General features: G+C 40.4%; 1 protein-coding gene across 1 annotated transcript in view; it reads left to right on the forward strand.

Annotated features, from left to right (window-relative positions):
- The window catches only part of SLC12A2 (solute carrier family 12 member 2), a 102,884-nt gene that overhangs the window by 21,138 nt on the left and 58,618 nt on the right, over window positions 1-23,128 (forward strand). Inside the window, exons 2-6 of the mRNA XM_045020452.1 lie at window positions 13,995-14,114; window positions 16,201-16,276; window positions 16,960-17,055; window positions 20,379-20,518; window positions 22,206-22,316. Coding sequence (XP_044876387.1) covers window positions 13,995-14,114; window positions 16,201-16,276; window positions 16,960-17,055; window positions 20,379-20,518; window positions 22,206-22,316 — 543 coding nt within the window. The remainder of the gene's footprint in view (window positions 1-13,994; window positions 14,115-16,200; window positions 16,277-16,959; window positions 17,056-20,378; window positions 20,519-22,205; window positions 22,317-23,128) is intronic.

The following is a 23,128-nucleotide window of genomic DNA, read 5'->3' on the forward strand; positions in this document are numbered from 1 at the left end:
TGCAGATAGTTCCACTGCTTTTGCTGGTATTCTTAGTTTAGAATTCTGAGCAGCACTGAAACGGTCACAAACATCAGTTTCATGCTATTGCTTGAGAAATCTGTGAAAAGTAGCAGAGACATGCACTGGTTAGGGTTTTCTACGCTCTAACTGCACCACTGTAGCTCCTCACTGTTGACGCTAACCTACGCTAACGGGTAGGTAATCCACCTCCCTGAGAGGCGGTGCCTAGGTCTACAGAAGAATTCTTCCATTACCTAGTGCTGTCTGAGGCTTAGTTCTGTATAACTGTGTTTCTGTAGTGTGGATTTCTCATGCTCCTGAGAGACATAGCTATACCAAAATAAATTCCTATTGTAGACCAGGCCTCAGTCATTGGTTAGGAGGACCGAAAAAGCAGTTTGAGAAGGGAGCAGAATTGGTCTAAGAGACCTTTTCCTTCTTGCCTCCCTGGAAGCAGCCAGGAAACTCTCCAGCAGTTGGGGCAGGGTGTGTGAAGAAGACTCAAATTTGAGAGCTGATGGGAAAGACGGAGTCCCCATGTATGATTCAGGTCTGGTCTACACTAGGAAATTAGATTGGTACAACTGTCGCTCACGATTGTGAAAAATCCCCACTCCTGAGTGACACAGTTAAACTGACCTAACCCCTCTATAGAATTCTCCCATTGACTTAGGTACAGCTTCTTGGTGAGGTGGAGTATCTGCACCAACAGGAGAACCCCTCCTGTTGGCATAGGTAGTGTCTTCCCTGAAGCACTGCAGCTGTTCCAAAATGCAGTTTTTTAAATGTAGATAAGCCCTCAGTGTAGAAATCTCAGCATATCCCCATTTCCAGTAGCTTGGTTCAGTGGTGGAACTGAGCTTCTATAAAGACATTGCTGGTGGGGATCTAATGCCCTTTGTCCTTTTTGTTTCTGTCGCTGGGTAAAATGTTTAGTTATTTAGCTAAAGGGTGTCTGGTAACTCTTTTTCAAATGCTTCTCTTACTCATACAATTTTTGTCCACTTATTGCTACGGATTCTCAAGATGAGAGGTGTTCGAAATAAAATAATCTTACCTTTCTTACAAGTTAGTGTTCCATATTTCTTGTAAAATACCTAAGGCTGAAGAAGAATCTGTCTAGACATTTGCATATTCTTGATCATGGTAGTGTCTGTGGACTTCCCCCCCTCCCCTTTTATTTAAACAATGTAAAAGTGCACGATCAGCACAAACATTGGGATGTGCTAATTACTAAGGGAAAGCAAGTTGAAGAGACTAATTTTACTTTTAATTCTGAAACTGTTTGGTTGCTTGATCACTCTGGAGTTGCACAGTCTGGGTCCAGGTCTGTGAAGACAGTCTCCTTACTCTCAGGTAGTTAGGGTCAGCCTCAGGGAGGGTTCTGAATATTGGAATAGAGACATTGAAAGGGGAACCAGCACTGTAGAGTGGTGATGTGTTGTTGAGTAGAATGGCTAATGCAGCCATTTCAGCTCTATCTAGGCTGTGTGGCTTCCATCATGAATCCACAGGGCATGCTTAGCCTCTGACCTGTATACAGTCTTTCTCGTTTAGTGGTAGGCCTATACTTTTTGTACAAAGTTGAGCCCTGCAGCTCCACTATCCTGAGGCTGGGTTACTGACTTTAGCACCTGTTTCTTGCTGCTTCTCTAACAGGTCCCAATAAGTTTAGATACCTCTTGGAGACTTACTTCTCCTGGGAGTCATGCAGCCAGCAGATGTTTGCAGGACAGCATTTTCAAAACAACCCAGCATTTATTAGTCAACTGGAATACAGTATGGTTGGGGTCCTTCATTTAGAAAGTGAAAGCAAAGCTAGTATGCCTGGACAAGAGATTCAGGTAATTCTGTCAGTATGGACAAAGCATCCAGGATTCTGCCTCTCCAATTGCATACACCTCCAGTCTTCAGGCAAGCTGTTTTCCCATGTTCTGCCTCCTTTGGCTGTCAGTTGTTAAAAGTTAATTTCCAGTCATTGATCTTCCTTTGTCTTGCTAGAGTTACTCCAAATGTTGACAATTCTTGACAATTCAGTTCATACTAATTGATGTGCCTACTGCCCTGGTCCCAGGCCCCAGGAAACATAAGAATATAACATAAAAGTGGCCATACTGGGTCAGATCAAAGGTCCATCTAGCCCAGTATTCTGTCTTCTGGGGCACCTGGCATTGGCCACTGTCAGAGGGAATGACCAGAACAGGGAATCATCAAGTGATCCATCCCTTGTTGCCCATTCCCAGCTTCTGACAAACAGAGGCTAGGGACACCATCCCTGCCCATCCTGGCTAAAAGCCGTTGATTCACCTGTCTTCCATGAACTTATCTAGTTCTTTTTTGAACCCCGTTATAGTCTTGGCCTTCACAACGTCCTCTGGCAAAGAGTTCCACAGACTAGGAAAGAAATTAACCAATTCAGTCTTAGTAGGTAACAATATAAAAGTGAGTAGGGAAACTGTCATACTTATTAAACGTATGTATTACAGAAATTTCCCGCATTCTTCACAGCATCAGTATTAGAGTTGCAATCAAGCCTGGTGGTCATGAACATGTGGATCATTCTGGCCAGGTCTGTGCTTGATAGGATGGGCATTACAATTTCCTGGCCAGCCACAGATGGAGGTGGGTGTCTTTTTGATGCCAGAGCCTTCTTGCTCAGTAGCCATGAGGGGTGCCAATTTCTTTTCCTAAAAGATTTCTTCTCTCCCTCTCTTGTTTAAGAAAAATGCTTAGTACATCTAAAGCAACCTATTAGCAGTTGTAGCCTGTTAACGTTTTCTTGCTGCTCTTTTTATGGAAAATAAAGTAGTGACCAGTGTGGTAGCAACTTGAGGAACTGTAGTAAGATTGTATAAACAAATGGGAGATTTAGGATAAATAGCTAATCTTTTAATTTTAAGAGATCATCCCTGAATAATTAATTGTGATTATATAGTTGTATTTTAGATGTGTCAAAGGCCCTTCCTTCACTTAAAGATAAATGGTCAACTTGAAAATTCTATTTGAAATTTTTTACCTAATATTTATAAAACTGAAAGTTAATGAGAGGATAGTGGGGTTTTGTTTTTGTCCCATTCTCTCTTTCTCCGCCCCCCCCCCCCGCCACCCAGCTGGCTTGCTTTGCCCTTTTGATAGTAATGTCAGTTGAATATCCTCTCTCTCATGCCTATATATGATGATGCTCCTACACTGCTGTGAGGGAGTTCACATAATTGCTGTTCCCCAGATACTACATGGGAATGTTTACCAGTAATGTATTAGGACATAACTGCTGCTGGTGGAGTTGAGATACCTTCCTTGTTCCCTTCCTTTGGGCCTCTCCCAAAGAGTGGAGGAACAACAGGTGCTGGGTGGGGAGAGAAGAGGAGCAATGGGTACCTGAAGAGATCAGACTAAAGGGATTCTTCATTGCCTGGGATGTTTCTTTGGGTCCTGAGTAGAGTCCAGAAGTTCGGAGACCTCACCTAATACTGTTGAAGTTGCAGGCAAGGATGTGCGTTGGTGTGTGGAAAGTGGGCTCAAGCTTGTTTGCTGTTGTCCTCAAGCCTGCCCTCTCCCTCTCTGAAAAGACCTTCCATAAAACATCCAGGAAGCTGAATAAAAACCTTTACTTTAGGAAGAAGAAACATCATTTTGTAAAGACATACTGTGATCAAACTTCCTTTTGCTAGTACTCGGAGTTAAAACTTGTCATGGATTAAAATCTAGTTAAGGAATAAATTGTTCAATTTTTTGCACAATAAAAGCTTAATAGTGCTTCTATATGAGAAGCAGCTTTTAATATTGACATTTTGGAAAGGGACATAAACCACAAGGTGACAAAACTTGCAGATGAAGTTGGGGCCTTCAGGACTAGAGAAGGCCATGAAGAACTCCAGACACACACATCTGAGTGAATGGGCAGCACAATAGCAGACTGAATTCAGTGTTGCAAATGCAAAATAATACACAACTGATTAATATACATTACTGAGTTCTAAATTAAATGTACCTACTCAAGGAAAAGACCCTGAGTTTTCTCAGTAGGCAGCTCAGTGAAAACCTCTGTTTGTTGTGCAGTAGTGGTCAAAAAGAATCCAAACAATGTTAGGATGTATAACTATTGTTGGAGAAAAACAGAGTTCTCTACTTTCACACTAGGGGACCACATTCAGTGTCGTTTCTGTAGGCTGAGATCATTAAACATAATAGGGGCTCCTTACGTTTCTCCATCTCTTTCCCGCCTCTCCACAAGCTCTCCGTGTGCCCTCCATTTCCCCCTCTCATACCTGGGCACCACATTGTACATCTTGCCCAGGGCTGTATGCACCTCTATTCTTTACTTTACTTTTTCCTCATGCCTCCCTCCTTCCATACCTGGGTCCCTCCTTCCCCTGTGACTGGGACCGTGTGCCCCTACTCTGCCCTTCATCTATACCAGGGAACTCCAATCTGTCCTGCCCCTCTTCCCCCGCCCTCCATACCATGAGTTCTTTGTCGTTCCCCCTTCCATCCATTTCAGAATCCCCTGTTATCCTCTCTTGACAGGTGCTCTGTGTGAACTCATTTATCCCCGTCATCCCATGTGAGGAGCTCTGTGCCCACCTTTTTCCCCTTCCCTTTACAAGGGTCCCCCAATTACCTCTCACATATGGGGAGTTCTGCATGCTCCATATCTACCTTCACATTGCAGGGACTCTGTCCACCTCCCCTGTATATTTCCTTTCCTGCCACAATTCTTTTTTCTATCAGGGAGAGAAGTCATTTAATGTGTCAACGTTTTAAATTATTGGGAGGGTAAGCAGAGATGAATAGAGGTCTTGTGCTGGGAAGTTTTGCTGAGTATCATCAACCAGTTCTTTGATCTATAAACAACTGAAGAGGTGCTTGAAGTTGTGGTTATGCTCAAGAGCTTGCAGGGGATTTTTGTCCCTCATATTCCCCCTTTCTGTTTTTCCATTTTTTTTCAGTCCCAAATCAGTAGGGTTCTGTCCATTATGCCTGTAACAGTGATACTCGGACTGAGGCTCATGAGCCACAAGTGGCTCTTTAATGCATCTCCTGCTGCTCTTTGCAGCACATATTAAAACACTGTGATTTTAATTATTAACCAATCAGGATGTTTTTACTATGTTATTAACCAATTGTAGTTGATAAAATCATAATACTTGGTTAGTCGTTTTGCTGTTCGGAGAATATAACTAAATATTCCCCTGTCATACTGTTTAAATATGAATATATAGTGAATGAAATAATGAATTCATGCTACTTTTGGGTAATGTTGATTGCTAATTTGGTCCTGAACCACTTAGGTCTGAGTATCACTGGCCTAGAACATTCCTTGAAATCTTAGCTTTTGAATGTTGCCCCTAGTCAGTCCATATAGTTGCAGGAAGCCAGACAAAGATACCATCAAGTTGAATATAAGCACTTCTTGAGCTTGGCCAGTTATACATTGCATAATTAACCTATGTACCTCAATGCTGCAAACAGTAAGACCTGAGCAGGTATAAAAAACTTAGAATGGAGCCCCTGTTCTCACTTGATCCTTTGGCACTACAATAATTGTAACTCTTTAAAATAATAATTTGGAAGCATTGGAAAGAGACTTCCTTTATGGGCAGGTTATTTGTAACTTTCCAAGACATGGGGTTCTTTATACCATCTTCTGAAGCATCTGGCAATACCATTGTTTGAGATGCGTGGTGGACTAGATAGACTAACGAAACTGCTCTGGCATGGCAATCCAAGCTGCTGTGTAGAATAAGATATTTTTCTATTTAACTGATTTTTTTTTAATATGTAGTTTTCTTTTTAAATATTTTCTCTAATCCAAGATCTTCTTCAGCAGCTAATTGGAATGATCAGCACCAAGAGCATGTCGGATTACTTGCAGGATTTTGTATTCTCCTTAGTGTAATGCATCTGGGGCTCAGTGGATGAGAGAGTGTGCGCAGAGGAGATATGTTGAAAAAGAAACATTAACTGTAGGTGTTTCACTGATTTGAGACTAAAGTCTTTTTTACATCCTGATCACATGCCATCTGAAGCACGTTGTACATACGCTAAGAAGATTTCACCTGTGAAGCTGGTAAATAATGAGTAACTGTTCACTTCATAAGATCCTGTTTGAATGTGTACTGTTTCTAAAATAGTACTAATTACAGTACATAATGATGGAATGTTACTTTTAATAATTACTTCTGAGGGAATTCTGCACCAAAAAAAATTGTGTGGACAATACAAAATGTTGCCACTGACTGCATGCGGAGGTAGATCACCCTGCCATACCCCTCTTCCCTCTGCTCCCCCCACCCCACACCAGGACAAGGACTTGGCGGTGAGGCTTCACCCGATCCTGACATAGAACAAGGGCCAGGCCTCCCCCAGAAACACCCTCGGGCCCTGCCTCTTCATGCCAGGCACACCCAGAGGATTCAGGGGGCCTGGGCCTGCGGTCTTTGGCGGTGGGCGGCCCCCGCCGCTGAACTGCTGCCCAAGACCCGGCACTTCGGCGGCGGGTCCCGGGGTGGAAGGATCCTCCGCCGCTGAATTGCCGCCAAAGACCCGAGTGGAAGAAGCAAATTGCTCCACTTGCGCCCCCCCCCTCCGGGTGGCCCAGGGCACCCCAGGTATCAGCAGACGGGCTCAGCCTGGCAGATCCAGGTGTGGAGGAGCTTAATGTGTGGGGATCCAGGTGTGGATTGAGAGGGTTCTGTGTGGGGCAGTCTGGGTGCGGGTAGTTCAGTGGGGGCTCCAGGTGCCCTGTGGATGCACAGGGGTTCATTAGGGGGTTCCAGGTGCAGGGGGAAGGGGACTCTGTAGGGGGTCCAGGTGAAGGTAGTTGAGGCTCAGGAGGATCGGGGAGTGGGCTTGGCAGGGGGGTCTGGTTGTGGGGGGGGGGGGTTCAGCAGAGGGGTCTAGGTGCTGAAAGAAAGGGGCTCAGTGGGGTGGAAATCTGGTGCAGCTGGTTGGGGTGGGGGTCTGGGTATGGTTTGAGTTCAGTTGTGGGGAGTTCATCAGGGGGTGATCTGGATGCAGGTCTAGATGCCGGGGGTATGGGCTTGGTGGAGGTATGGGACTCGTGAACGCAGGTCTAGGTGCACAGGGGTTGAGCAGCATCCTGTACAGTGACCCCCTCCCCCTATGACTGAAGAGCAATGGGGTCAGGAAGTGGGGGGAGGGGCAGAGCTTCCTGCAGCCAGGGAAGGTTTCTGGGGGTGGGTCTGATCCTGACTCAGCCCCAGCTGCTCCATGCAGGGGCTGAGGAAGCCCCTTCCATCCAGCCCAGTAGGGATGTTTGTCTATATGGTGAATTAATGCATGGTCAGCTGGTGCACTGTAGATTCACACCCTGGCTTGCTGCACACTAACTCCCCCTGTAAACAAGCCCTTAATTTGTACCATGAAAAATAGTAAGCCTAAGCTTGGTTTCTTAAACAGTGGAATTCTTTTGCACCCACAGACTTTCAGAATGTCTCGCTGTTCTCATTTGTGCATTATTAAAAAGGCACCCACTGGCACTGATAACCAACAATAACCTTTAAACAATTCATGTACTTGTAAATACTTCCCTACAGAACATTACATAGTGGAGAAAGACAAGACATACAGGACACAACTTCCATCTTTTATTCATAGTATACATAATTTAGTGCTGACTTGATAGTTCATAACTCACTGAAAAGCTAGCTATGATCCTTTATGTACAACATAAAAAAACCAGAACCATAAAATTGGTTTAAAAGCTAATAAATAGAGCCCTGCAGATATCCACGGACCATTTTTGCGAATAGTGTATCGGATGCGGATACAACCGCACAAAGCTCTACTCGCCGGCGGTGCCTGTCCCGTGGCATCTGGCTTGGGCAGCCTGGGGGCTGCAGCATGCTTGGGGCTGGTGGTTAGCAGCCAGTGGCTGGGCTGGGCGGCAGGCCAGAGTTGGGGCCATCCAGCACCCGCTTGCTGCACCGCTTCCTGTCCGGCAGCTCGGGCCCCTTGGACAGCGCCAGCATCCCCACCATGGCCAGGCAGCACTGGCCGTGCTTCCGGCTCCTAGGCAACAGGGCCTGCCTCCAGCTGCAGGGATTGAAGTGGGCAGGGCTCCGGTGCCCCACCTCTCCGCCCTGCTGTGATGTAACATGTGCTGCTACTTTTGCTTGTGAGCCCCCAGGAGCAGCACGCGATATGATGCCCCTTCTCCCTAGTGTGCCACCCTGCGCCACCCCTTCTCCTCGAGACCCCGCCCCCTGCTCGCTCCTCTTCGCCCCCCCCCCATCACTATCCCTTGTGAGATGTGGATGCAGATACATGTAAAAGATGGCTAGTGGATCGTAGGTTGATTCTGGCAGCTACGGATCGGCTGCGGATCCAATTTTTGTATCCACACAGGGCTCTACTAAGTTCTCTACTAAGTTCTCTAAGTTCTTAAATGTTCAGCTGTTTGTAGAATCTACCAAAGAAAAATGAGAGCCGTGGTATTGCTGTAACCTACTTAGTTGTTTATTGCACATAATAGTGGATGAAGGGTATTTATTAGTCTTAAAAGGGTACCAAGAATATAAATGTGTTCAATAGATTAAACGTAAATTGTAATTCCTATATGGTTTAAATATAAAACAAAGTAGTGGGGGTTTGATTAAAATTACACTATAAAAATAGGTCCACTGTAAATTCAGAGGAGTTGCTTGGTGATTTGAGCACCATGGAACACTTGAAAATTCTTTTTTCTCCCCTCTTAAAATTCTCCCCGATCTTTTTTCAATAACACTCTCTGTTCTTTGTTTCTTATTAGAAACATGACATTGTCTTTTTTGTGGAAGCAAAAGATGTTATCAAATGTTGATGGTCCTATGTTGGCCAAAGCATAAAAACTGCTTGAGTAATATAAACACGTGGCTCTTTTTTTGTTTTGATTTTTAAAATTAAATCAGTTGCAAGCAGTTTGGTGCTTTTTTTTTAATAACAAAAGACAACTTTTTATTTATTTATTTTATTTTAGCGCAAAGTATTTATACATGGTAATTTTGGCAATTATGGATTTCAGAGCAATGATGAAGAGTTCATTTTTGTCTTGCTGGGTTATTATAACATTGGTTCAGGAGTCCTCTTAAGGTGTATTGGAGGCTTTCTGAGCTTCATATCTGAGAGTATTAAAATAGTAATGAGATCACTGCCATTGCTCAAACTGCTCAGTGCCATAGTCACTCACTTTAGTCAAAGGGGCCCAAAAGAGGTCTGGAGGGGAAACAGATTTCTGACATAGGAAATCTGGTGAGAACTTAGATTAAGGCAGATGGTGGCACCTTTCCTGGCCTCCTGTATTATAGGGGCCCATCCTCCCCATCACAAAGCACAATCCAGAGGTGGATTACATCAGATAATGAGTTCCTTGGTGTTGTCAGTGCAAAGTTTTCTGCTTTGAGGGAGTTTGCTCATGAATAGAGTATCAAATCTTTCCTCTTTGTAGGGCACTGAGGCATCCAGAGCCAATTTTGTAGTGGTCAAAAAGAGGGCCTGATTATTTTTTTTTTTCAACGAGGGCCTCTTTATACAGCTCTGGTAGTGTAAAGTGTTCTCAAAGTTGGCTTAAAGATCTGCACAGTATACACCGAGTGTCCTCAGGAAACTCAAAGCAGACACTGCCTCTGGTGTTAATCACTTTAGATGGACGTGAGTTATGGTATTTGGAGTTTGTGATCCTTCTGTTAGTGGACCCTTTCCTTTCAAATCTCCTCAGTTAAAGTCGTCTGCTTATAAGTATCTAGGGGAAAAAACTCCTACTTAAAATCTTGGCTCTTAAACAGGCCCATGTTAGATAGATATTACTATCAATGGGTGGTATAGTCATACTAAAATTCAGAAAGGGTTCTAATAAATAGAACCTACTAATATATTTTGGAAATTAGCGTCTCTTGGCTTATCAGTAAACGTTGGCATTTGAGAGCTGGTTTCTGTTCACGTCCTAGAACTTCAGAAGATGGAGACAGTCCTCTTTTCCAACAAAACACTCTTGGAAGAGGTAGGCAGTGTCAGCCACAGCCACAACTGTGGTTCCATCCCATAATCTCTAGGTTTTTCAGGGTGCCCAAGAATACTTGATCTAGACCACCCTTTACAGTCTGGAGCCTAAGGGCTTGTCTACACAGGGAAATATTATATGCAGTAAGTTAGTGAATTTATAGCACACTGGGCACTCTATCCTACCTACCTGTGTAGGCCCTCTTACTGTGCTCTAAAAGCACCCTTTTGAGGGAATGATCCTGTCTTGACTAGAAAGAGAATTTGCCTCTTTGGAAGTAATCTGCTATGCAGGCACTCTGGTAATTTATCTTCCCTTGTCAGGGCTGGCCAACAACATTTTGGTTGGAACCTGAGGTGGGGAGCTCAAATGATGCCTCCATGCCCCCTCACTTGGCCAAAACTTTGAAAGATCTCAATTCTGCCTTCTTCCTGTTCTACTCCTCTCATGGTACTGCCCTGCTACCTACCCCAATAAAGGAGAATTAACAACTTAAAATGCCTTGTTCAAAAATTTTAAGTAACATTTAACTTTCAAACGCCTGAACGGCAAATGTAACTTTTCTTGTCTGAATAGTAAACACTGGCATTTTTATCTCTTTGAATAATCAAAGCGGTGCTTTCTGTTGCTTCTTGGTTGCAAAGATTTGAACTGCTTCCTGAAGGTCCATAGTCTGGGCCAGCTCATGCTCTACTGAGATGGTTGCAAGGCCAACCTGCCTCTCCTGTGTCATTGTAGAGCGTAGATGTGTTTTTATTAACTTCAGCTTGGAGAAGCTGCGTTCTCCACTGCCAACTATTACAGGAAGTGTTAGAAGTATGCACAGAGCAACAAAAGCATTTAGAAAGAGGGTGGTCATCTTATTTGTGTGCAGATATTCCAGAACAGCCTTTGGAGTTGATCCTGATGAAATGTATCTTGAAAGGGCTTTCAGTCCCAATGTTGGTGCACTATCTACACTGCCACTTTACAGCACTCAAACTTGCAGCGCTCAGGGTGTTTTTTGACACTCCTGAGTGAGAAAGTTGCAGCGCTGCAAAGTGGCAGTGTAGAAAAGGCCTAACTGAGGATTCTGTTACTGTCATTTACAATAAGTCTCCTTTATATCACTCTGGCAAGGTAAAGGATCCTTAATTGACTAAGAATGGGAACATTAGCAGCCTGCCTGCTTAGTTGTTACATTTCTGCTCTGCCTCAGGGATAGCCTGCTTCACACAGCCCTACTCCTCCAAGCCCAGGATGCAGCAACAGTGAGCGAGAGGAACAGAGAGAGTCTCACTGAGGCCTTGGCTACACTGGCACTTTACAGCGCTGCAACTTTCTCGCTCAGGGGTGTGAAAAAACACACCCGAGTGCAGCAAGTTACAGCGCTGCAAAGCGCCAGTGTAAACAGTGCCCCAGCTAATCCCCACGGGGAGGTGGAGTACTTGCAGCGGGGAGCGCTCCCGCGGCAGCACTGTACTGCTGCAAGTGTAGCCATACTCTGATTCCCATGCAGGCACTCTCCCAACCTTACCCCCTTAACGTCTCTCCATGGGCACACGCACGCACATGCAGTTGTCCATCCCCCCCGCAGCAGAGTGCTGGGGGATGGGCTGCTGGGGAAGGGGTGTGTGTTCCACCACAGATTTCTTTGCTTCCCCATTTTTCTGCAGGGGCGCAGAATTCCCCCCAGGAGTAGCCCCCCCCCTCAATCTTCTCTTCTCCAGACTAAACAATCTCAGGTTTTTTTCAATCTTTCCTCATAGATCATATTTTCTAGACCTTTAATCATTTTTGTTGCTCTCCTCTGGACTTTCTCCAGTTTGTCCACATCTTTTCTGAAATGTACCCAGAATGGGGGACACTAATCCAGTTAAGGCTGATCAGCATGGTGTAGAGTGGAAGAATTACTTCTGGTGTCTTGCTTACAACACTCTTGCTAATAGATCTCAGAATGATGGGTGTTTTTGAAACAGTATTAAATATTTAGCTTGTGATCCAGTATGACCCCCAGATCCTTTTCTGCAGTACTCCTTCTTAGGCAGTAATTTCCCATTTTGTATCTGTGCAATGGATTGTTCCTTCCTAAATGGAGTACTTTGCATTTGTCTTCAGATCATTTCTCCAGTTTGTCCAATTCATTTTGAATTTTAATCCTATCCACAAAAGCACTTGTAACCCCTCCCAGTTTGGTATCGTTAAGTGTACTCTTTATGCTATTATCTAAATAATTTATGAAGATATTGAACAGAACTGGACCCAGGACCGCTGTCTTTTTGTCCCACTCAATATCCTCTTCTTGCTTGACTGTGAACCACTGATAACTACTCTCTGGGAATGGTTTTCCAACCAGTTACGCATTCACCTTATAGTAGCTCCACCTAGGCTGGCTGTATTTCCATAGTTTGTCTATGATGAGGTCTTGCGGGACAGTTTCAAAAGCCTTACTAAAGTCAAGATATACCACATCTACTGCTTCCCCCTTATCCACAAGGCTTGTTACCCTGTCAAAGAAAACTATTTGGTCGGTTTGACATGATTTTTCCTTGACACAACCATGTTGACTCTTTCTTATCACCTTATTATCTTCTGGACGTTTGCTTGATTATTTGCTCCATTATCTTGGTATGTACAAATTGGTTTATCTAGTTTGTGTATTTGAGTTTTTTAATTGCTGTTTGAGGCTAAGGCATCTTCAACTGGAGTGGAGTAGTGGCATGCAGATGAGCCTCTCCTCCTAGCAGTCAAGAGCCTGATAACAGCCAAGGGGCAATCTATAGCCCAGCAGCACCCCAGATTTTTCACTAGCTTTTTGCTCAAACACTGTTTACAAGGTAGGACTATAGGTTACCTATCTGCTTTGTGGACAAGTTAGATCATTGTGAGACCCCTAACTTCCTGACTTATTTGTTTTTAAGTTCACATCAGCAAAACCTTTTTGTCTTTTGCGGGGGGGGGGTTTAAGTACCTCCGAAAGACACAAGTTTTGGCGACAACAGCACAATGTAGACATACCCTAAAGCAAAACCACTTGGTTACTCAACATTCTTTTTGAATGCTAGGCAATAGTAAAGGACGTCTGCACTGTGGGACTCAGAGTTAGATCTTCAGGGCATTCTGCAAGACCCATCTCTCTTCTCATTTTAGTTTAAAAAGGGGAGTGAGTGTAACTTAAAGGGGAATTGATTATTGTGGGGAAACTTTCTTGGTATGTGCTACAATCTTTTTACAGTGTAGGTAATTGACCCACTGCACAGACTACCAAAGAAGTGATAAATTCATCTTCATTTTCTTAACTTTAAATCAAGTTCAGTTGTCTTTTCTGAAAGAGATCCTCTGAGTTCATTTACAAGTTTATTGGGCTCAGTCGTGTTCACTTAACTAGTCCACTCTGCTGCTGGACTATTTCACTGAGTGAAATATTATACCCTGTGTTTAGGCAAGAGGTCAGACTAAATGATGATAAAGGTCCCATTTTTACGAGAGTGTTGTGTTTCTTAATCTTTTGAATCAGATTGAAGACCTATGAAGACACAGTTTATAAATCTAGGAAAAATATTTGAATAACGTGATTGCACTAATCTACACAGTAATAGATTGCATAGTTGCAATAAAAAAAGATACTAATTTGATTGTAACTACAGTGTCGGTGACAACTTAATTTTTGTAGGTACTGCTCAACTACTATGGCATGACTTAATCACTGCCTCAAGTAAAAACAGACTTTATTTTAAAAATCTTTTGTAGGGATTTCAAATATTTAAATTATAAAAATTACTGAAGTATGAAAATGTATACAATAGTCACATAAATCGTGACTAGAACACGCTACATAGATGTGGTCTTAAAAATTAATAATTTGTTGTCTGTGATCACTTTTACTAATGAACTGATAATGACATCTGAGTCAAATTTAATTGAGTGTCCAGTTCTGAAACCACCTTTTAGACACTTGTGTAAGGATAATAGAGGTAAGGTGTTTTAATTTATTTTCCCACCATCTCTGCAGGAACCTTTTGAGGATGGATATGCAAATGGAGAAGAAGGGACTCCTCCTGGGGAAGCTGATGCTACTTATGCTGCAGACAGTAAGGGAATAGTCAAGTTTGGCTGGATAAAAGGTGTATTGGTAAGTAAATATATGGTATGTCAAGCCTTTTAATAGATGTGACCTTGCCAGTTACTTTACATATTTTGAGTGAGTGTATTTTTCAGCAAGAATGAAATGTCAGTTGCAGATCTGTTTTGCTAAAAATAATTAAATCAAAGGTTAAGAAACAAGTACAAAATGTACAAGGGAGATATTGAAAAGTAATCTTTGCTAGCTTTTTAGTGCTTCAGGATTTGAAGGGAATGTGACCATCTTCCTTTCACTGCTATCCCATCACTGGCTTAGGATTTTGATACTGGCAATTATTTTCCCTTTTCTTCCTTCTGTAGATGTCTTCACTTCCTTAGAAATACTTACTGGGAGACTTAATTATGAATCACTCTTATATTGGGGCACTCAATCCTTACCTCAAAAATATACATAAGTTTGGGCTTGGGTAGATTTGGATTGAAATGGAAGAAAATTTAATTCTTTTGATACCAAGGGGGAAAAAAAAGCATTATTACACGAAGCAGGTTATTTACATATATTAACTACTAGCATTCTCAGTTTCTGAAGTGGTTACAAAAATTTCATCCTCTCAAACTGGAATTTGCAGGAAAATTCAAAACAATTCTTGACATATTCAGCTATATAGAAGTAATTTATTCATGTAGGGTGGGTATTTTTATTGGTTTTTTATTTTGTCTTGGATTTAATCAATGAACTTTGCCCTCCCTTCCTTTTCATTAGCTATAATTAAAGGTTATCCATTTTCTTGCTGATATAAACTTGCTGAGAGAAATAGAGTTTAAAGCTGTCAGAGCTCATTTGATTTAAACTTTATAAGACCAATTACCTAGTCTCCATTGACTTTGTGAGTGATAAACTTAAATCCTGGTCTTCAAAGTGTGTAATGCATTTGTTTAAATCTTGACATGAAATTGGTGTAAACTCCCCCTCCCACAAATATATATTCAGGAAATGCACACTTTTCCCCAAGAAACTTTTAATTAAAAGCTTGCTGGAAGACCCACCTCTTTTGGGATTTGCTTTGTAATCTTGGGCAAAGTCCTCAGAACTATTCTTTAGTGATTCTTGTCTACTTGGGATATGCTACTCACATGAATAGTTAGAGCCCAGCTATGCATCTGTGTTTCCACTCCAATTATGTCTCACTGAAGGGCCTTTGAATAGGCTTTCTGGATCTTGGCAAATCCCTAGACATGCTGCTTGTTCTTGGAGCTCCTGGGATTTGAAGAGAGGCACATGTCTCCCAGTCTATACCCACTTGTTAAATAAACGTTTCACAACAAAAGAGAAGAATTTAATTATCGGTTTTAAGACTCTATGCTAATTTTTATTACTTAAATTCTGTCGAGGAATAAAAAACCCAAAATCAAAATGCAAAAAGGCAATAATAAAAGCCGTTTTTAAAAAAAATGGAGTGCAGAAGAGTAGGGTTCAGAAACAAAATGTTCAGAACGACAGAGTTTTAGGAGAAGCGATATGGCCTGTTCCAGATGCCTTTCCAACTCTTGCTATAACTAAACTGTGCCTGTCCTTGTTTGAAAACAAAGAAGGAACAAAGGGCACTACGTAGGACTGGGAACAGAAGCAGCAGAGGACTAGCACCAATGCTCTAATAGACCATTAGAAAGCTGGGATTGTCAGTTTTGCAATGGTGTATACTCTAGTATGAATTTTGAACTCTAGCGATGAAGAGAAACTCATTGTTCTCTGTGACCAATTTGGCATTTTTTCTGGAATTGGTCTAGGATCAAAAATATTAGGTTTCAGTTCTTGAATTAGTGTAATTTTCCATCCCTGATGAAGATAAAATGGGTAAGAAACCTGTGATCAGAAAACAATTCCTAGTCCCCAAGAGATGAAAGATGGAAAAACTGCATCCAACCAAACCAGTAACTCTTGTATATACCTAATAATGTCACTCAGTCATGGAACATTTTAGGAGGGAAAAGGGGCTTTGCTACAGCAACTAATCCATTCAAAATTTTAAGTATGAATGTATTTGTAGGTTTAACACGTGGTTTGCAATACCTAGCTGAAGTAACTCTATGTATATGTTAAAACCATGCAATTATGAGAAGATATGTTCTCCTAGGTACGATGTATGTTGAATATTTGGGGTGTGATGCTCTTCATCAGACTGTCATGGATTGTAGGACAGGCTGGGATAGGTATGTATGCAATTTTTAAAAATTTGACATCTTATTTAGTTTTAGCAAATGCAGTTATATATATGGAGACTGGGTAACTTCTAAATGAGTTATCAATGATCCATGATTTTAGAGCAATTGGGGAAAGGGGGCTGAATAATACAGATGTATTGCCTGTTACACAGCATGATCATAAAATTCTTAAGCTAAATGGAAAAACTTGCTAGAATGTTTAATCTGACTCCTCTCTTTCATAGTTCTTAAGAGTGAGTTACATACTTTGAGTTTAGGTCTGAAAAGTAGAGATTGATAGATATGGAGAGTATGTGGTAATACTTACACTATAATTTAGCCTTGAAGGCTTAGCCCGGAACTGGACTACAGAGAGCCTCACATCTATAGCAGGTTCTAGAGAGCACAGCTGCTACACTATTGATAAGAAGGTGCAGTGTGTTCTCCCGACCAAATCTGATTAGTTCTCCCTGAATCCCACTGTGCCCAACTCTCTGGAGAAGAAGAGGGTAGTAGGAAAGGAGGTTTCTTCCATATCTGTATAAGAGCTCTGCCCAGTCTAATGTTATCCAAACCTGTTTGGAAAGTACTCTCTCTCACAATTTTGACACAATGAAGTACAAGGCACATGTACTTTTCTGAAGCTATCTTTAATTTTTAATATATTATAACTATTTTTTTTCTTTTCAAAGCTCTTTCTGTCTTGGTTATTGCAATGGCAACTGTTGTGACAACTATCACAGGATTGTCTACTTCAGCAATAGCTACCAATGGATTTGTAAGAGGAGGTAAAACTACTTTTGTAAATAGTTCTTTGTACTTTAACTGTGGCTAAAATTGTGTCTATAAGATAAGGTTCTGATTAAATCTGAGTTTCTTCTCCCTTCTCTTTAAGAATGATAAATAAGTGTTGATGGCATGAAGAGAAAATAGCTAAAAGGATTCCCTTTCTAGGAAATATCTGTTGTTCTGCAATGTCTCTCTCACCTCCTCCCACCCCCTCTTTTTAAAAAACAAATTAATTGAATAACTTGCCTGGTGGTTCTAATTGGTAGCTCACCTTCCCAATTTCACAGAAATGCTGCCTTGTTTTCCTGCAGATTTTTTGGTAGGGGGAGAGAGCAAGTCATTTCCTTGTTGTTTGTTGTTGCTATTTAAGTATTTTATAGTTTCAGAACCTAATTAGTGTTCTGTAGTAAGAAATTAGTTTTGTTTTTTTTATAATGCAAAAGGCACCTTGAAAATAAAATTGTTTAGGAATAAATCCATATGCTCATATATTTGCTCAGTAATGTCTTTTTTTAAAAAAAGTATTATTTTTAAAAAAATGAATGCTATTAAATAGCCCACGCTTCTATTACATGGCTGGGTTAAAATTTAAAAGAGTAATTTTAACTTTTTTCCTATAGATGAATCCATGGGATGAAATTTATGTATTTCCTGGTAAAAACATATCTATTGTTTCAGAAACATCTGTTGTTGTCCTATAGTAGAATATATTTCAGTTTTATTTTCTTCAGAACTATATAAGTTCCTGGGCACACATAATTTTATGGTGGCAGACTCTTCCAAAAGAAGTTCAATTGCTCTGAAAAGTTACCCTTTAGATAATGTTAATGCTTTTCTCTCCAGAAGGTATTGGTTTGAGACTGGCACTTTTGTTAGCATGCATGCTTATGTCCTGTAGTCAGGAACTATGTATCTACAAAATGATTTCAGTAAGAGCTTAAGGTGCAGGGATAGACTTTACTGTCATGAAATACTTTTGGAGCAGAGAAATCACTAGTATTCAGTCAGCTGTTTTATTATAAAAACCAGTAACAAAGTAAAGCAATAGCAGTTACAAAAAGCTCCTTATGTGCCTATCCCACTCTTCGCTATTAGATACACAGACAAAAATGCCACTATTGCAGGGCAAATAAGACACAGCAGGAACGCCAACAACTAAACGTTAGCCTTGTCACAAGCATAAAATTGTCATTTGTCATTTAGCTGTTAAATGTGTCTATTCTAATGAACACTCTTCTTTTCTGTGTATTAAAGAGTAAAGTTATATTCTTGCTTCTCTTCTGATAGACTCTAGGATTTATTTTTAAATCTATTCCTTCTCTTCCCCTATCCCATCCCTTTATGCACACATAATTAATATTTCCTAGTCTGAAATTGACCCGTTACTGGATTCACAGTATGCTATCTTCAACTTATAACATCTATTATCTGCAACTCTATAGGGCGATACCATTAAGGGAATGTGTGTTTGCCTGCAGATTTATTCTTAAACATTGAGAATTTAAAAAAACAAACAAACATGCATTTCTATAGTATCAAATAATTTCTTTACATTTCTATTTTTTTTTCAGATGTTATTCTTCCATCTAGCCTCCAATGCCCCATTTTCTGTTTAAAATGTTCTTGTGCATGGAAATTAAGACAGAGAGAATATATTTCAAATTGGATAATATAAAGAAACAGTTTTCAAATTGAATAGTTGTCTTCTGGTTGTCATGACATTCGTAGTGCAGTATAGAAGACTCCCTTGACATCATCTGAAAGCTAAAGAAACTCCAAATTGTATAGACTAGAGATTTATCATAAGACAAAGAATTTTATCAGCTATAACTGTTTTCAGTGTTCATTCTTGTTGAATGCATATGTTAATATACTGTTGTACTAGGATTTCTTGAATTGTGAGAATTTTTTTTCTACCCAGGTAACAATTATAACCCAAGAAATAAGTCATTCTGCACAATTGGTTTGACTACTTTCTATCAAGTTGTGTGCTATACCAGTCAATATTTATTTCCAGCATTTCATATAGATTACTTCCTGTTTAATACTGTTTAATACTGGAAAGGGCTGTCTGACTTTCAACAGATCTTTTAGAAATTCTTTCTTATTGCAAATTAGGAGATTTTCACTTAATGCCACATTTTGAAAATCTAGACAGATATGCCCAGACTTGTCAGGTCCATAACTGGCCTCCACAAAATTACAGCACTTATGTTTTGAGTAAAAAATGAAATTTCTGAGAATGTACAAGTAAAGTTAACTTAGTTGGAGTTAAAATTGAAGGCCGGGGAGTAAGGGTAGAGTGGGAAGGCCAAAAGAAATGTTGCACCGTGTTTTTAGTCCCAAATGATCTTTATAATGAAGACTTTTCAAATTTTCATGTAATACAAACTTGCTGAAATCTCATGCAATGGTTACATCTGAAGAACTTTTTTAGGATTAATGATCTGCAGTTACACTTCCTAATAGAAATTTTTTTTAGATATAATATTATTCTGCAGAAAATTCCATGAAGATCTGTCCTCTTTTTTTTTTAAATGATTGTAACCTCCAGTTTTTGATAGGAATGAAGCTTCAGGGTGCTGTTAGTAGCCATTCTGAAAGAAGGAGTTTTGGCTATCTCTCGTTGTTCCCAATGGGCAAAAAGCCAAGCTGTTTTCAGGGTAACTCTGAACAGCGTAGGGGGCAAGTACTTTGTAGCATGTAGTAATTGAAACAAAGTAGTATTTCTTGACTATATATGCATGTTTACGCTAATCTCAAATAATATACCTGATGGATTATTTAAAAAGAAAAAAATAAACAGCACACCAACTACATAGATTTACAAACAAGTCATAATTTTTTCAGTGCATGTCAGAGGCACAAGTCCTCACTGAGGAAAATTCTGCTTCCATGTTATCTATAGGTAAAAGTGTGTCTAAGTAACAAAGCATTCAACCCGCCTCCATCCTTCAAAATTATTTCGCCTGTTCAGACAGGCAAGTATCTATAAAATTCCAAATCAGTTGTGTACTTGAACAATAAAACTGACAGAGCATTTCTGGTGACTGCATGTCTCAGGTGATGATGTAAGGCACCAGGTTTAAGTAATTTTAGTAACTTGGGGAAGTATAATCTCTAGAAATAAGTTGTCACTATCTGTTACATACTGAGTTTTTAAATAGAAATAAGGAAAGTAGTTGAGATTTATTATTTGTATTATCATAGTGCCTAGGATTTAAAAATTTCCTTGATGCTAGTGATTTTGCTGCCCACATGAATAATTATAGCTCTGTTGGTGTCCAGAGTTCTAAAGCATTTTCATACAATTTTTCTTTAGGAGGAGCATATTATTTAATTTCAAGAAGCCTGGGACCTGAATTCGGTGGTGCAATAGGCCTAATCTTCGCATTTGCTAATGCTGTTGCAGTAGCCATGTATGTGGTTGGTTTTGCAGAGACAGTTGTAAAACTGCTGCAGGTAAATAGATTGCATTTGCTAATCTGTATGACTACCCTGACTTTATGCTAATTTTTATTTTGGTTAACAGCAGCATGTATTGATACAGGTTTAGGATGTGCTGAAATATTACTTTTCATATTAATACACTGCTGAATTATGACAAATTCAGTTTGATATTAAGTTTTTTGAGTTTTGCCTTTTTAGAGTGGGACTAAGCTAAAATTGTAATAAAAATCAAATTGACAGTTTAGAAAAAAATATAATGAAATATGAGTTACTAATAATCATTTTGTTGTTGTCAAGCAGTCCTTTTAAAGCTTAAAATGAATGGCTGTCTTGTAGAATGTTCCCAAGCTTCTTTTAAAGGATCTAGAAAGATTTAAAAATGGGCAGAAAATAATAGAATGAACTTAACTAAAAATTACAAGTACGATCTAATTTCCCTGGGGCAGAATTTGATTGAGAAAAATCTTAAAATTCATGCTTAGTGAAAAGAGAAAAACCTGGAACATGGTAATGTAGGAAGAGACTTGGGAGTAATACCAAAAATGTCTGTATAGCAATATGGCAGCAAGAGAAGGCCAGTGCATTTTCTGGGTTGTATACACAGAGGTATCAGTACACATAATGATAAGGAGGTAATATCCCTCTCTATATCAATCCTATGGTATAACCACACCTGGCATATAATAGATTATTCAGTTTGGTGCAATACATTACCATAAAGCTATTGGTAAATAAGATATAATTCAGATGAGTGACAGCAATGATTGAGGGTTTAAAGAGCTAAATATATGTAATTTGGCAAATGACTGCTAAAGATGCTGGGGTACATAAATCTACAAATATTTGAAAGGTGTAAACATTAAGGAAGAAGAGTAGTTATTCATAGTAGTATGAGAGGAGTGGGTTGGGGATGTAAATGTTCCTTTTCTTAATGCCATCTGAATACCAGCAAGGATTTCCCAATTATAAATTGTATTAGCTTGTAGAATAGTCTTTGAAAGGAAGTGGTGGAGGTTCCTTTCCAGCGATATTTAAAACCAGTAAAGCGCACATGTGCCTAGATACTTCAGAACCTTTGTAAATGTAATACAGAGGATGATCTTGCATTGGTAGGAAGATGAGTTAAGGTTTTCCTTCATCTCTAGCTGCTGCTGTGTCACAGAGGCTCTCATACATTCCTAAGTCGGGTGTAATATAAAGTTAAGTGATGGTAATTGAGTTCTTAAACATATTAGTAGAAATAAAGCTACTACTTTAGAGGTGCCAGAAGAAAAGCTCTAGAATCCGTGAACCCCCTATCTACAGAGCAGTTATAGCATGAAGAGCAGTAGTGGCACAGCATTGTGGAAGGCTTTGTATTGTCATCAAGGAGCAGCTTGTGAATGTTAGTTCTGTGACTGGCTTCTTTATGGATCCTGTCAATAATGTTGCTGGCTGATATCCCTTCTGTTGGTTGAAAGCAGTCAATGCCTGTTCACTCATTTTCATGTGAATGGGACCACTAGCTATTTCATTTAATCCTCTGAACAATCCTTAGCTAGTCCTATTTTTTGCTTACTGACATCAGCAGGTTTGAACCAATGGTGTAAAAGTAAACTATTTTTATTCAATTTCTAAACCACTACGCCCTCTATATCGTGTAGTAGGAAAAATACATTCTGCACTGTATGTAATTGTCTTTAAAATTGTTCTCTTCTAGGAAAATGGTGCACTTATGTTGGATGAGACGAACGACATCAGAATTATAGGAGCCATCACAGTAATTGTATTGTTGGGTATCTCTGTAGCAGGAATGGAATGGGAAGCAAAAGTAAGTAACTATGATCTAAAATTTAAAATGGTGACACTACTTATATGAAGACACTAGGAGAGCTCGTATAGTCTTATTATGTACTGTTCTAGATTCTGTTGATACTTTTTAATATACATTTGTACTTAGTACACACCTTTCTCTGTCCATGTTGGAAAGAAAGAGAAGAGGCCATGGATGTGGTTTAAATAGGTCATAAATTTATTCAGTTATAATGTCTGAGAGTACCTGGCAACAAATTGTAGAGTGTAGGAAAGAGGGGTTTGGCTCCCTGCTGTTTAATACATAAAAATCCCAACCCCTTTCTTCAGTTCCTTTAAGGAGGGCCAGGAAAAGGAGAGGGGCCAGCTCTCAGCGGATGAGATGTAGGAGCCCCAAACCCCCTTTACTCAGCTCCCTTATGGGAATTTGTACTTCAAATCCTTTTCCAATCCATTTTATCCAATAACTGTATCCCTTCCATCCATACTGAGTACCTGCACTGGACATCTGCCACAAGTTTTACATATTAATTGCGACGTTACAACCTAACCTCCCTATTCCACCGCTCTGAATCCTAGACCAGCTATGGGGAAGAAAAAAAAACAAAAAACCCAACTCATACCATGTCAGCCAGTCTGGGAGCTATGGAGGAAATTTTCCCTTCACTGCCAAAGAAAAAGAGGCAACTAGCATAATGTTCACAGTGGGTCAAAATGGAACTCAGTCCTTTTGCCAAGTACAGAGTGGGTGCTGCCAGCACAGTCCTGGTACAGAGGGTATCTACCAGTCTGCATGGGGTATAAATATCTCCCCACTTTTCCAGACAGCAC

Source organism: Mauremys mutica, chromosome 6 (assembly GCF_020497125.1).
Source record: "Mauremys mutica isolate MM-2020 ecotype Southern chromosome 6, ASM2049712v1, whole genome shotgun sequence".
Classification (NCBI taxonomy): Eukaryota; Metazoa; Chordata; order Testudines; family Geoemydidae; genus Mauremys; species Mauremys mutica.